This window comes from Primulina huaijiensis, chromosome 14 (genome assembly GCF_012295235.1).
Source record: "Primulina huaijiensis isolate GDHJ02 chromosome 14, ASM1229523v2, whole genome shotgun sequence".
Classification (NCBI taxonomy): domain Eukaryota; kingdom Viridiplantae; phylum Streptophyta; class Magnoliopsida; order Lamiales; family Gesneriaceae; genus Primulina; species Primulina huaijiensis.
The window spans coordinates 435,985-449,338 of NC_133319.1; the positions used below are offsets into that span (position 1 = coordinate 435,985).

Here is a 13,354-nt window from a genome sequence, read left to right on the forward strand (position 1 = left end):
TCTAACAATAACATTATATTATATATTACATATATAAACAATAAATAAATAACAGTAAAATAAATATTATTACTTTTGTTACCTTTTTCTTCTGTTCGGAGCTTGGAAAAATATGGAGGACTTTTAGAGCTTCGTGCTGATATCGTGTTGTGAAAAAGTAAAAATTTACGGTAAAAAGTAAAAATCTCAAACTCTTAAAATTATCACACTACACACTTTATAATATTTTTCTCTCAACTCAATTGTGATTTTCTTCACAAATGAGAGATCTATTTATAGAAAATTTTTACAAATAATCCAAAAATAAAATACATCATTACCTACATCATCACACACTAATTTTCAATATTCAACACCTAATTTTACCTAATTTTCAACATTCAACATTCACATTTTCAACACAAATATTTTTTACATTTTTAAATAATTTTTCAACAGTTTGTATGTTTATTCTTTTACTTATCAAAAAATATCGGACACATCTGCTATTTTTTAATGTTATAATAGTTTAGTGGATTAGTTATATTTAATTGATTTAAATAGTAAAATATATTGGAAATGTTAGTTGACCAAATATAAATATATACTACACTAAAAAAAAACATTGAATTAACGACGAAATTTATAAAACTGTTTAGCGATGGTTTATTCAAATTTTGTAGTTAATTTTCAACTACTGTTTTAAACTCCGGCTGGTTGAGTTTTTTTTTTTTAGTGATATGACATATTACTAAGTAATATATGTAAAGGTTTTATTAATATCTTATTATCTAATATAATATACTTTTTGAATTAAGTTAAAATTAAAATGTATTAAATGTCGCATTTGCATATTTATTGACAAAAAATGTTCATATACTTCCGTAGCCATTATTCCCATGCCTCTACATCCAATTAGTTTTCTACTGAAAGATTTAGGTGTAACTTATAATGATAAATAACCAAATAAATACCCGAAAATGATATCGTAGATGTGTAAAAATCTTATTTATTGTACGTTCAGTAAAAGTACAGGTTTGAACACGCTTCTTAAATTTTACGTAAAATGCTAAAGAAAATTTCAAATTGCAGTCATTTGATTTACAAGTCCCAGAAAGAGTTTCATGTGCTAAGTACATGTCTGATTGTAGAGCTATTTATGTTGTTTTGAATCAATTACTGTATGGAACTATCCCTTAAAAACATTCCTTCAATAAAAGGAGTATTAATCTCCTCGTTGGTTGTACTAAAAAATTACAGTGTGATTAACAGCGTCGATAAATGTTGCCCAAAAAATCTTCAAGATTGCAAATAAACCAGCAATTGACATCCACTAGCTATGGCCAAAGCACCTGAATTTGTTTCATCAGTTGCAATACATGACACCGGAACACCTGAAAAGTTCTAACCGTAAACAGATATTAATGATTGGGGAAAATCGAACAATAGGATACTAGAGTTCTCTCACATCCACGAAGATTTAAGTTCAACTATTTTAACTACTGTTTGCGAATTGAATATTAATCTATGCAAATTAATTTTTTAACAAACTCTTTAACTTGTTCACATTCACATCCCGCATGGATGAGGTCCACCAATTACAACACGGGCATCATCATACTAGTTGAGTTCAAGAGAGGAACAAGGATAATTATAAAGTTGAAAAAAACCATTGACTGTGAAGTGCAAGCTGCTGCCTATTATTTTAACTGAACGGAAAAAAATCTCAATCTAAAAAGTTTTCGCCATCCCAAAAGAATCTGTCTCCCAATAATATTTATGAAGAGTATAAACAGCGATATCAGGAACCTAACAACGTAAAGGAAAGAAGAAACACCTTTAAACGAGTGCAAGGTTCCAAGTTTTGTTCCAGTAGATAATTCCCATTCATAGACCAATCCATCCCTGCTACCAATAATTCCATGACCAGAAGATGTCACAGCAGCAGCCCTGCATGGAAAATTTTCTATCAAAAGAATAAAATACAGTTCCCTTTATGTCAGAGATATCTTAGCGTCACTCGAGATCATCGGTTCCTTGATGGATTTTCAACAATAGAGTTGCCATGCACTTGTAGCATAGAACTAAGTTTGCCTTGAAGTTTTGGAATAGAAAGCGATATATATACCCTTGACTGATAGCACTTCCAATAATCACTGTGTTGTTGATGAGTAGAGCAAGCCTCCATTCTCCAAGTAGGTTTGCATGCCCAGCACTAGATTTACAATGTTGAGAATCTCGATCGACGATTGAGATCAGAAGCCAGACGGCCACATCTTTATCCTCTGTTGAAGATACATGGTTTTCGCTTCTTATTGTTTCTGAAAACGACTGTTTTGTGGCATACATGATTTTATCAATTATCTCTTCTGTCGTACTCTCTGACTTTCTCTGCCACTTGAAAATACCAGCAGGAACACACTTAATTATAGACGTGCCCGGGGAGGAGAACTTCGACACCATGTTGCGCTTAACAATATCCCTGTAAAATATGTAGAAAATATTCCATGAAAGAATATAAAGTGAAATGCAAAACAAAACTGTAGAGTCCATATGGTTTTCTTTTGTTTATAACAATAGACTACATCCTTTTTCAAGGCAGGTGGAGCCTGTTTCTTTTAGCATCTATATGAACAAATCAACTGTAAAGGTGAGATTAAACTGGGTCAAAATTGGTAAAATAGAAATCCGTATAGCACTAAAAATAATATATAGCTAAAACCATTCCACCATGATATGTGGTTTATCTGTAGCAAAATGCAAGAAACAGCCACTCCAAAGATGACTTATTGCTGATCTGGAAATTATTCTATCTATCCATTTTACCACTCAGTCCCAAAACATTGAATCCTGATGTTGTTAAGGTAAATATAACCATCCCGAAATTTCCACAAAAAGATTGCTTTTTGGGCCATCCAAATCGAAATCTCTCTTACAAGTTTTTTTTTTTTGGTAAAAATTTCCAAATTTTAATGTACCAGAAATTTCAAGAAAATTTCAAATTGCCCAAAATCTGCAAAATTTCGATCAAAATATTACAAAACTACATGTTCAAATTTGTAAAATGATATTCATATAGACAATGACATAAATATAATTTATATCATTCATTTCTCGTAGTAAGTTCATATACGCGAAACAAACCACTTGTTCTTTGAACAGTGAAGAGGAAAAGCAATCAAACAAGAAGGGGTCCGATCTTCCTCGATATCCATCTACATAGACAATAAGGTCCAATTTCATTCATTGAAATATCTATTGATCGAAATAGAAAATTCCTGAAGAATCTTAGGTTGGAACAAATTTCTAGTCAACCGTATACATTTCGATGGCAATACCTGTAATCAATATTTGCCTACTGGAATTGTGAAAGTGCAACAGTGAAAGCTTATTACCTCCATGCTTCTTTTTATCTAAAATTTTGACATAATTCAATATCATTAGCTGAGTATTTCCAACATTTAACTAATAATTTGTATGCATTGGTATAAATATTAGAAGTACTCAAGGTTCATCACATTTTCCAACTATATATAAAAATAAAATTCACTGATACTCAATAACTAGCAAAATTTCCATAAATTTACAGTTTTGAAATATATGTCAACTCTCAACGGCGACATGTACTTGCATGTATTTAAAGTTTCCCACCACAAACTCAAAGCACGAGACAAGTTATGCTAATTAAGTCGGTTTTCCCAAAACCATAAGAATTGCATAGCATGCCAAACAAAAATAAGAGAAGTATGCTAAATCAAAGGATAACATAAACAGGTAAAACCTAAGGCACGAGAATCACTTTAAAAGGACAAGCAAAGTACCATATGCCAAATTCCCCAAAACCATTGTGGCCGACAACAAGTACAGCAGAATTTGGAATCCTCTTCAACTCCACTAGACAAGGAAACATACAGTTAAATGTGGGTAAATACCAATTTTCTCTCTGTGCGCTGCAAGTTGAAAAGCTAGGTATTAGCATTCGAGATTCACGCCAAGGAAATGAAAAAACTGTGCTGTATAACGTGGATGTGAAAAGACCTCCAGCATTTTATCGTATGATGATTACATATATAAATAAGTTATAAATGATAACTTGTCAGTTTACACATAATAAAGTGGTCATATATAATTATAGGGAAACTCCAAATGGAAAAAGTGGGTTACATCTTATTGGGAGCTTCAACAAAAAATGTTACTATTATTTGTAACAAAAGTATGGCGATACTAAAGCTACATCAGTACTTGTCATTGACGCCGAGGAATGTGCGTAGGCACAATTCAGATGTTTGTTGTAACAGTTAGAGATATATCACATAGAATTCCAAAGAAAAAAGAATCTTTCATGGCTATCAAAAACAGTTGACACCACCCAGAATGACGAGAAGCAGAAGTGAGCCTAATAAAGTAAAATAGCAAAATTCTTTCATGCATGCAAATTTATCCCCAAAGTCGAAAACTTAAGCATTGTTCATCTACCAATAATTGCCATTCCTGCAGAAATATAAACCTGAAATGGATGAAATCACCTCCATGTAGAGTTCATGAGCCACAGCTTAAGCTTCCCGCCCTCCTCAGCAGCAAGAAGAAAACTAGGTTCACAAACTAATAAGCAGCAAACATCATGAGTTGTTTCCAATCTCGCTAATAGGGAAACATAACCACTGTTTAGTTGCACAATTTTAACTGCATTCTCCTCAACACAATCTGAAGTACAAGCCGCACACAAGCAATTCAATTTACCGTCTCTGTAACAAAGGCACAAATTAGTATAACAAGAATATTTGAAGCATATCGCATAGGTTGCCGAAGCATGAATGAATCAATTGGAAAGGTAAACTACTACCTACAGTACGGAGTTCTAATGCTGTTGAGTAAAACAAGCGCCTGCGTATCAGGGATGAACTGTAATAGAGAGCTCTCTAGTGCGACCTGCGGAACAAGTTGAGTGTCAAATATTCAACTATAAACAAGTTCTGTCAATCAGGCAACAAGTTATTGAATCATCCATCTTACATCTCCACCAAGTGGATTCCTTGAAAGTTGGAAAGCTATGGGCACATGACCAATGAAAAAAGGGCATCCCAGCCTTTTCCCTTTCTTTACGGCCTTGTAGACAAAGATGGTGCTCTCTTTGCGCTCCAAGGAGCCACATTTAACACATACATAAATATCATTCCCTTTTACAATCAGCTGTACCATCGAAATTGACATGGGTTGGATATAGCACGCAAAAAACTCAAGAAGACCCGGTAATTTTTCATTCACGTCCAATTGATTATTCAACTCTTCCATTTCATTAGTTTCAACCTCACTGCAGTAACAGTCTGTAGTTGGGATCTATAATTTTCAAGAATAATATTGATGGTCAGCTGTGTCCACTATAATTTGCAAAACTAGGCATGAGAATGTTAAAAAAATGAACATGTCATCAACTGATCTTCAGTAGATCCAGCAGATTGAGCTAGAAATCTGTTCAAGTGCTCCATACCTTAGGTGGATCAACATCTGATAAACTTTTGCAGATTGTACTTTCAGATTCAGGAGTGTGTTTCGTTGTTGCAGCTCGAATAGCATGTAGCTTATCAGTGGTGTGGCTGACAGCACTGTCACTCCTTGGACTAGCAGTAATTTCCAATCGAGGAGCTAGTATAGCATCTGTAGTAGCCACTAACATAACATCTGATGTCCTAGTGGCTGTAACACGTAGAACACAAAATCCATTACCTAATTGAAAATTTTATCCATCGGTTGATAGGAGTAGAATATTACCATTTTTTGAGCACACAAAGTTATATTTTATCGATATGCATATATGAAGTTCAAACTTCAAGCTCAAATTTAGGTCCAAGAATCACACTAGACAGTAAAAAGATAAAAGAAGGGCCAAAACCCTGGTTCCACAACCCCCCCCCCCCCAAACATTTTGTTTCAGCTGAAAAAGACTGCTATGGACCAAGAATGGCTAGTGCATACTCAGCAACAGAAAAAATAACTCGAATATTAGAAAAAATTATATATACAACTGCAAACTATAGAAAATTTCAACGCACAGGATCTCCACTAGCATAAATGCAAGAACCGTTTTATATCATACTTCATGAATCGATAGCAGGTATAGATATCAAACCATCACCACTTCCAGGCGTCTTACTTAAGTCAGATAGTATTTCATAACGAAGATTCAACTCACGTTCGTTAATTCCACCATTACAAATAGGTACATTCGCTTCTCTATTGTCTTGCAGCTGTGACTGAGTGTCTAGAACATTTAATAACTGACTGGCTTTGGTCAAATCAGGAAGCACATCTTGACAATCGACATTATCAAAAGTATCAGGTACCATAGTTTCCGTGTTCCCAAAAGTGGAGACAACTAAATCATCGCATATTCTGGGAACATGTGCCTTTTCCTTCTGTCTCTCCGGATTTGAATGTCTGGTTGGCTCCTTAGCTGCACGTTTATTAAAACAATCTGGAACATTAGAATGACTTTGCAAAAATAATGACAAATGCATCATATAGATGTGAAAAAATACCCCAGTAAAATGCAAAATGATGAAGATAACAGGCGTATTTCAATCATCAAAGATAACAATTTACCAATTGCTGCATCATCAGTACAAGTATTAGACACACCATTTTTATCTTGCAATCTAAGAGGAGCTATCTCTAAAGGCTTCACACTTTTCTTTCTCTTTCTAGTGAATGTCTTGAGTAAAGGAAGAGCTCGAGGTAGTAGAACGGTCATCATTGACTTGGCTATATCTTCACCAACTGAATCAGTATCGCACTTTTCTGAGCTAGAATACAATGTTGATGTGCGTATTTCTTCTTCTGGAACTGAATCGGTTATCAACACCTCGGACTTAGCCACATTATTGTCCATTTCTTCTTTCACATTCCAAGGAAATTGCTCATGGTTAATTGAAGAAGGTACAGAAGAGTTATCTGCAAAAAGAAGCAAGTGTGGAAGTACATAAAAATGAGAATAAACATACCTCCAACATGATCCAAAGTGTCAGGTACACAAATATCAACATCCTTGACTATTGTCATGCTATGATGAACATTAGTTCCTCCATCAGTTTCTTCTGGTGTCGAGTCATTGAATTCTTGGATATCAGCAATTCTTGGTCCATCTTTCTGTCATTAAGATAGTGAAGATAAATTATTCCCTCACTGATATTTTGTAGTTAAATAAAAATTAACTCAAGTCCAACCAATTTTAAAATCCGATTAGCAAAGCGCATAACTATTTAATGATAAAAAAACCTATTGTCATTCATTTATACAAGACTTTTTTTTATCAGAAAGTTCGAAATTACTCTACGCAAACTTTTGTTGTAATCTTCCCTTTATTGGATATGATTATATACAATGTTTCAGCTCCATACAGTATCAACATGATAAATCAAACGGTGTATTTTAGATTAATAAAAAAAAAAGAAAAGAAAAACTTAAATAGAAAAAACAAGAAGAGATATTTGAAGAAAGAGAAGCCAATATACGCGTCATTGTGACATAAATATGTTTTCCATCACAAGGCAAGTCATTGTCATTCAATGATCTAATTTTTTCTACACTCGCGACTTACCATTATTTTGGAAGATGATGATAATATAGTAGTTTTGGAAGATGATGATGATATAGTTGAGGAGGATGTTAAGAAATTTAATGATTTAGATATTTGAAATTTTTTTCTTGATATACCATAAATTATGACATACTAATGAATTTTAGATGAATAAAGTTTTTTCTAGTTATGATTTACGCTACATTATCTATTAATGAATTTTTATATATCTTGTTTGCAATCTTTGTGAAAAATATTTAATTTATGCAATATTATAGTATAAATCACTTTATATATATTGAATTTTAAAATTTATACCAAATGCAATTTAAATCGATAAAACGTAGAGCCTACGCAACGCCTCAGGCTCCAGGGTTCCCTAGTGCGCCCTAAATATCTATGGAATCACTAGCAAGTGTAGGACCAAGTTCACTCCAAGTACGAATAGTATAATATAAACATTATAAAATAAACGACGAATTTGAGCTGGAAAACAGTAATAAGAGTACTGAAAATAGGCAAGAAAGACAAAACAAAAGAGAAATTCATCTTAGGGCTTTCTACCAAATTCACATATTTGCAGTGAATAACTAAAGTTCATGTCTAATTGATGTAAGTTGAACTACTCCTCCTAGAGAAGACATCGTAACTATAGTTTTTCAACAATATAAAGGTATGAAAATCAGAACAATATTAATGGTTTTCTACTGTATTGGAAGACGAGAACGGTCATTTTAACATACCGCAGCCGGATCAGAACATAAGAAATTCTGAACACATATTCCTAAGATTTAATTCCAAAGTAAAACCATAGAACATATTGGTCTTGAAATTCAACAAACATACATCATTTTGACAACAGAAGAAACTAGATATTCACTTATAAACAGTACCTAAAGTGTTCTGAAGGTGTTTGAGCACAACTAAGATGCGAGAATCCTTTAAAGTTCTAGTTTCCCCTTGTCTCGGTTGCCTTAGTAAAAAATTGTCTCTACCAGAAATGCATCGAAGCTTATTTGCTAATTTTGCAGAGAATGCTGGTGTTTATTCTATAAAATTATGGTCTAGCTGAGAATTTACACAGGTCAGGACTTTGGACATTAATACTCAAACGTTAGTCTTTCATCAACTCCAAATAAAGGGCAGTAAGTCAACCCCTTTGAGTTTTCAAAAGGGCAAGGAGAAAGTGGGACTGGGCTTTACAAGTTCTGTTTTTATATATACTGCATCAGGACATAATGGTTTCCACATGCAGTTGCACGCATTAACACCAGGGACACCATGGAAAAGAAGATAAACATAATTAAATTAACAAGGATTTACATACTCACGGGGTGATGGTTCTTGAGCACTTTATCAGTACCACTCTCCAAGTTATTCCTGGAACAAATCAGCTCTCTTTCGCCTAGGGAAAGGGAATTTTCTACAGTTAGATATTCAGGCATCACCACAGAATCCAACCGTGCCACTCTTTCTGCAGTGGACGGGCCTGTTTCATTCTCTATCATCTTAGCTAACTTTTGTTCCCCTAATATTTCTGTACTAGTACAAAACCCAGAAATTTCATTCGTAGTTGCGCATTTGCTACCACTGCGAGTTAATTTGTCTGTTTGCCGCGAATTTGAAGCATTGGCTTCTTGTCTATACTTCTTGCATTGATTTTGCTCGACATGAGTCTGGTTGACTCTTTTATCATTAACAACTTTGTCAGTCCTGCTTCTCTTCCTTGTAAAATGTGATTTAAGTAAATATGGGACCAAATCGTGATTTTCAACTGATCCTTTGTCATTTAACTGATAAACTGCCTCACAATCTCTGCTAGAAATGCTTGACATTAACAAACCCTGTTCAGCAGTTCCACTGACATTTGCCACCAACTCCCGCAGTAGCCTCTGGACAAATGCATTTTTGAATCCAAAAAACTGCAGACAGGAAACAGAAGAAAATTTTAGAAAGTTGACATCTCACATGGATGAAACCACTTTCTACTAAACATGATAACATGTCGTCCGGAGTTAATTGTTCATAAATAGGTGATATAGCCATAAGGCATAAGCTTTAAAAGAAGGTTCGAAATTTACCAGATGTACATGGATAGATTTAGGGGAGCACATGGCCCAAACACCTAAATGGTAAGATATATTTGACATTGTTTTTTGTTCTTTTTTAGCATAAACTTATTACAATTTCTTCACTAGCCAAAATTGGTGTACAGATTGAGATGAACTTGAATTTATATGATTACAATAATTGTTCAAAATATTTTATTATTACAGTAGTTTCACCCCTCGACATTTGAATCCATTTCAAGGGCAGACCTAAGCAGCAACAACATTCCTACCACTTTTATTGTGCGTCTCAAAATTTTGATTTTTGTTCATATTCATAGGGCTCCGTAGGAATTCAAAATTTTAAATTCTTTGGATAATGAAGTCTTAAATTGTGTTATCGTTACATTAGCATATTGTAGTAAATAGCATATTCTCATTCAACTCATACTTTGCGACATGTTGATGAGAAGCATGATTGAAATATGCGTTTTTAGTTGGATAACACCTCGCGAGGCACGCTTAACTTCCAAGGCGATGAATTCTCCCCTGAACTATACACAATTTACAAGCTGAACAGGATACAACCAATATTCCTTAGTCAGTTAACTGCTCAAGCACTTAAATCTCTAATTCTAGTGGGATTTAATTTCCCTTATAAGAAAATGAAGAGAAATATTCGAAAATTTGTGCACGTAGAATAAGATGAATCACTCATCAAAGACATTCAATTGTTAAGGATATCCAAACTACAATTAAAAGGAACACTTTACTATTTTACTGTGTACCTCTGCTCCATCTATCTTACAGGAAAATCTCTTCCTGTGCCCCAACTTTGTACGGTAACAGCCTTTCTGAAAACTCTCCCAAGCAATAACAGGAGTTTCTCCAGAACATGACTTTCCATCAGTTGAACTTATCTATAAAGTGTCAACAAATGGCAAAATCATTAGTAAACCATTTTTCCGAAACAAAATGAATATAAGATTTGAAGATAAACTGGATCTCCACTAACCGTAAATGACGGGCCTTTAGGGCCTTGAAGAATTTCCATTTTGAAGGTAATCCCATTCAGATTTCGAATCGACTTGTATCCAACAGGATAAGGATAGCGGTCTTTACCCTGGAAAAGAGTGGAAGTTAGCATATGCACCTAAATTGGTGAAGATTGTCTATCACCAAACATAACCCAACATAAACAGCTGCAACTTTTTGTGGCCATCATAAACTTGACAGAAAAACTTAAGGCATTTCTATCATTGTTTCTTACAACAAAGTCCAGCTCTACACCGCATTGCAGTATGGTGTCGTCTTCAGTATGAATGTGGTTTTTCTCTCTCCCTCTCCTTGTCTATCTTTTCAAATCTTATGACAAGTACAAATTCCAATTATGCCGCCATTTTGAAGATGTAAAATGTGAGGTCTTTTATATTGCAAATAGCTCGCTAACAAATAATTTTCTGAAAAGCTCTTATCCTAGTTTGACTATACAGAACAATCTAAAATGATGGTTTCGAAACTTGTATACCAATATTCCATTTGTATTTCTAGGCTTAAAAACTGAAATTGTTGATTCAGAATAAAGCATAAAGTTCTTTGGGCTTGTTCCTTTTCTGTTTTTTTTTCGCACTTCGGAAGTAGAAATATACGTATTGCCAGATCGTTCCATGTTTCTTACATTTTTTCCTTTCCCGTTGAATGTCATTTTACATTTTATTACATGTCATCTTTTTACTTAATGCACTGGTCAGCAATTCTGTATAGAGTGAGCACAACAAACAGGGTGAACACACACAGCTTTATGGGCACAGTTCTGATAGACTAAACACAAATCCCATGCTTTCAAGTGAATATTTTATTTTTGAGAATTTAAACAAGCAGGTTGAACATACAACCACGCATATTATCGGACTACGGAGGTTTTTTGAAGGGAAAATGAAAGTAACACATATCTTAAACTATCCCTGCAAACCACCGATGCTTCGAATCTAATTAGTCCTCAGCCGGGAAGGCGAATCAGCGAAGCTCATAAATCATAAAAAGCCAAACAATATACGAATAAATACGCAGATTCAAGCGTTTGAAAACAAAAATAAATGAAAATGAAGTTGAGGCAAGGAACCAAACCCTAGATGAGCTCCAGTACTTCTTGTCCCAGGAACCAGTGTACATATTTCCGATTGCTATAATCTCTATATCGTCGGATTTCTCCCATACCTCATCTTTCCCCATTGATTTCAGCTTCGAGCCCAGATCCGCGAGTGCGAGTGCTAGTGAGTTAGTGAGACAGGGAAGGGAGGTGGAATGGCGGGAAATTGAGCATGGCTGTTCTTAATTTATGCGGGAATTTTCGATTTGAAACGATAGGTCGTGGGTCTTGGGGCTCACCGGTAATTAATAACTAGTGTAGCTAGCGTTGTATAAAATATAAACAGTAGGTCTCTTGTGAGTCGGTCTCACGAATTTTTATCTGTGAGTCGATCTCACGAATCTTTATATGTGAGACGGGTCAACCCTAACAATATTCACAATAAAAAATAATACTTTTAGCATAAAAAAATAATATTTTTTCATGAATGACCTAAATAAAAGATCTGTCTCATAAAATACGATTCGTGAGACCGTCTCACACAAGTTTTTGTCAAATATAAATTACAAAAAAAATTTAAAATTTATTTTCTAAATTTGAATTTAATTATAATCTTTGTTTTCTTGTTAGCATATTAGGATAATGATATAGTGAAAGAATTTAAATAAAATTTATTATCTAGAGATGAAGACATATTTAAATAGTAAATATTATTTAAGTAAGATATTTTTAAAAAAAAACTTGTCATTTTACATAAACTATTTATTCAGATGGTGTTTGGCAACTTTCATAATTTGTTTGGTAACAAAATTGAAAATAATGTATATACAGTTAAAATAAGTTGTTTGACAGCATATAAATTATTTTAAAAAAATTAGATACCTCATTTTTTGCTAAAAGATCTTATTTCAATTTTCCAAAATATCCATATATATATTTCTTAAATCTTCATTTTATCTTCATTTATCAAATCTCCACTTTATCACTTTGTTTTTTTATTGAATTTAAAATAATGTTATGTTCTATCTTTTTATTATATAAAAAACAAAAGTGTTGAGCTTTTATTGAGTAAATTATTAACTATAATTTTTTAAATCAACATTTTACTTATATACATTAAAAATAATATTAAATATTTTTTTCCAAATAACATCAATTTTTCTAAATATAAATATAAAATAGATTTATTTTTTAGTATTAAAACTACAAACTCTATATATATATATATATATTACTATTTTTGATAATTTCGATAATAAAAAGATCTTGTAATATCAAACACGTTAATATTTTTAAATTTTTTAAAATAAGTTCATCCAAACATTTCAACAGCTCATTTTTAAAATATGATCTCACAACTTATAATCTTCTAAAACAATTTATAAGATGGAAGAATTTATAAGTTATTTTAAATAAGTTTAATCAAACATACTGTTGATCTAAATTTATATTTATCTATCTATATCTATATCTATTCTATACTCTTATAAATATATGACTTCGAATTATAAATTTACATGTATGTCCTTGTCTTAATTACCGCAAACAATTATTATTTGTGTTTAAATAATTATTATTAATTAAAAATGTTTTGTGTTCTATGGAATTATTTAATTAGTGATAATATATTTGATTTAGAGAAATGATTTATCTAATGTGAAATAA

General features: G+C 33.0%; 1 protein-coding gene across 6 annotated transcripts; it reads right to left on the reverse strand.

Moving 5' to 3' along the window:
* Nucleotides 1-1,050: 1,050 nt before the first annotated feature.
* Nucleotides 1,051-11,943, reverse strand: LOC140957763 (uncharacterized). Of its 6 annotated transcripts, none has more exons than XM_073415142.1 (15): nucleotides 11,728-11,940; nucleotides 10,616-10,723; nucleotides 10,389-10,520; nucleotides 8,884-9,474; nucleotides 6,978-7,122; nucleotides 6,616-6,927; nucleotides 6,170-6,430; nucleotides 5,468-5,673; nucleotides 4,993-5,316; nucleotides 4,823-4,908; nucleotides 4,506-4,724; nucleotides 3,801-3,929; nucleotides 2,108-2,461; nucleotides 1,817-1,929; nucleotides 1,051-1,373 (listed from the first exon to the last, which is right to left on the reverse strand). In XM_073415142.1, the coding sequence occupies exons 1-15, from the start codon at nucleotides 11,830-11,832 to the stop codon at nucleotides 1,279-1,281; spliced, it is 3,180 nt and encodes a 1,059-aa protein (XP_073271243.1). In that variant the 5' UTR covers nucleotides 11,833-11,940; the 3' UTR covers nucleotides 1,051-1,278. The 6 variants fall into 6 exon arrangements, with proteins under 6 accessions (XP_073271243.1, XP_073271245.1, XP_073271244.1 ...); XM_073415144.1 differs by having other exon boundaries at nucleotides 1,051-1,383; nucleotides 6,580-6,927; XM_073415143.1 differs by having other exon boundaries at nucleotides 5,468-5,634; nucleotides 6,580-6,927; nucleotides 11,728-11,939.
* Between the last annotated feature and the right edge of the window lie 1,411 nt (nucleotides 11,944-13,354).

Bases quoted from the DNA above. Each gene is read 5' to 3' on its own strand.
- LOC140957763 (XM_073415140.1), bottom strand. From the start codon at position 11,832: ATGGGGAAAGATGAGGTATGGGAGAAATCCGACGATATAGAGATTATA. The intron at 6,431-6,579 runs GTAAATTGTTAT...ATAAACGTGCAG, and splicing joins TACTGATGATGCAGCAATTG to CTAAGGAGCCAACCAGACAT. The intron at 3,930-4,505 runs GTGATTTCATCC...TTCAACTTGCAG, and splicing joins CTCATGAACTCTACATGGAG to CGCACAGAGAGAAAATTGGT.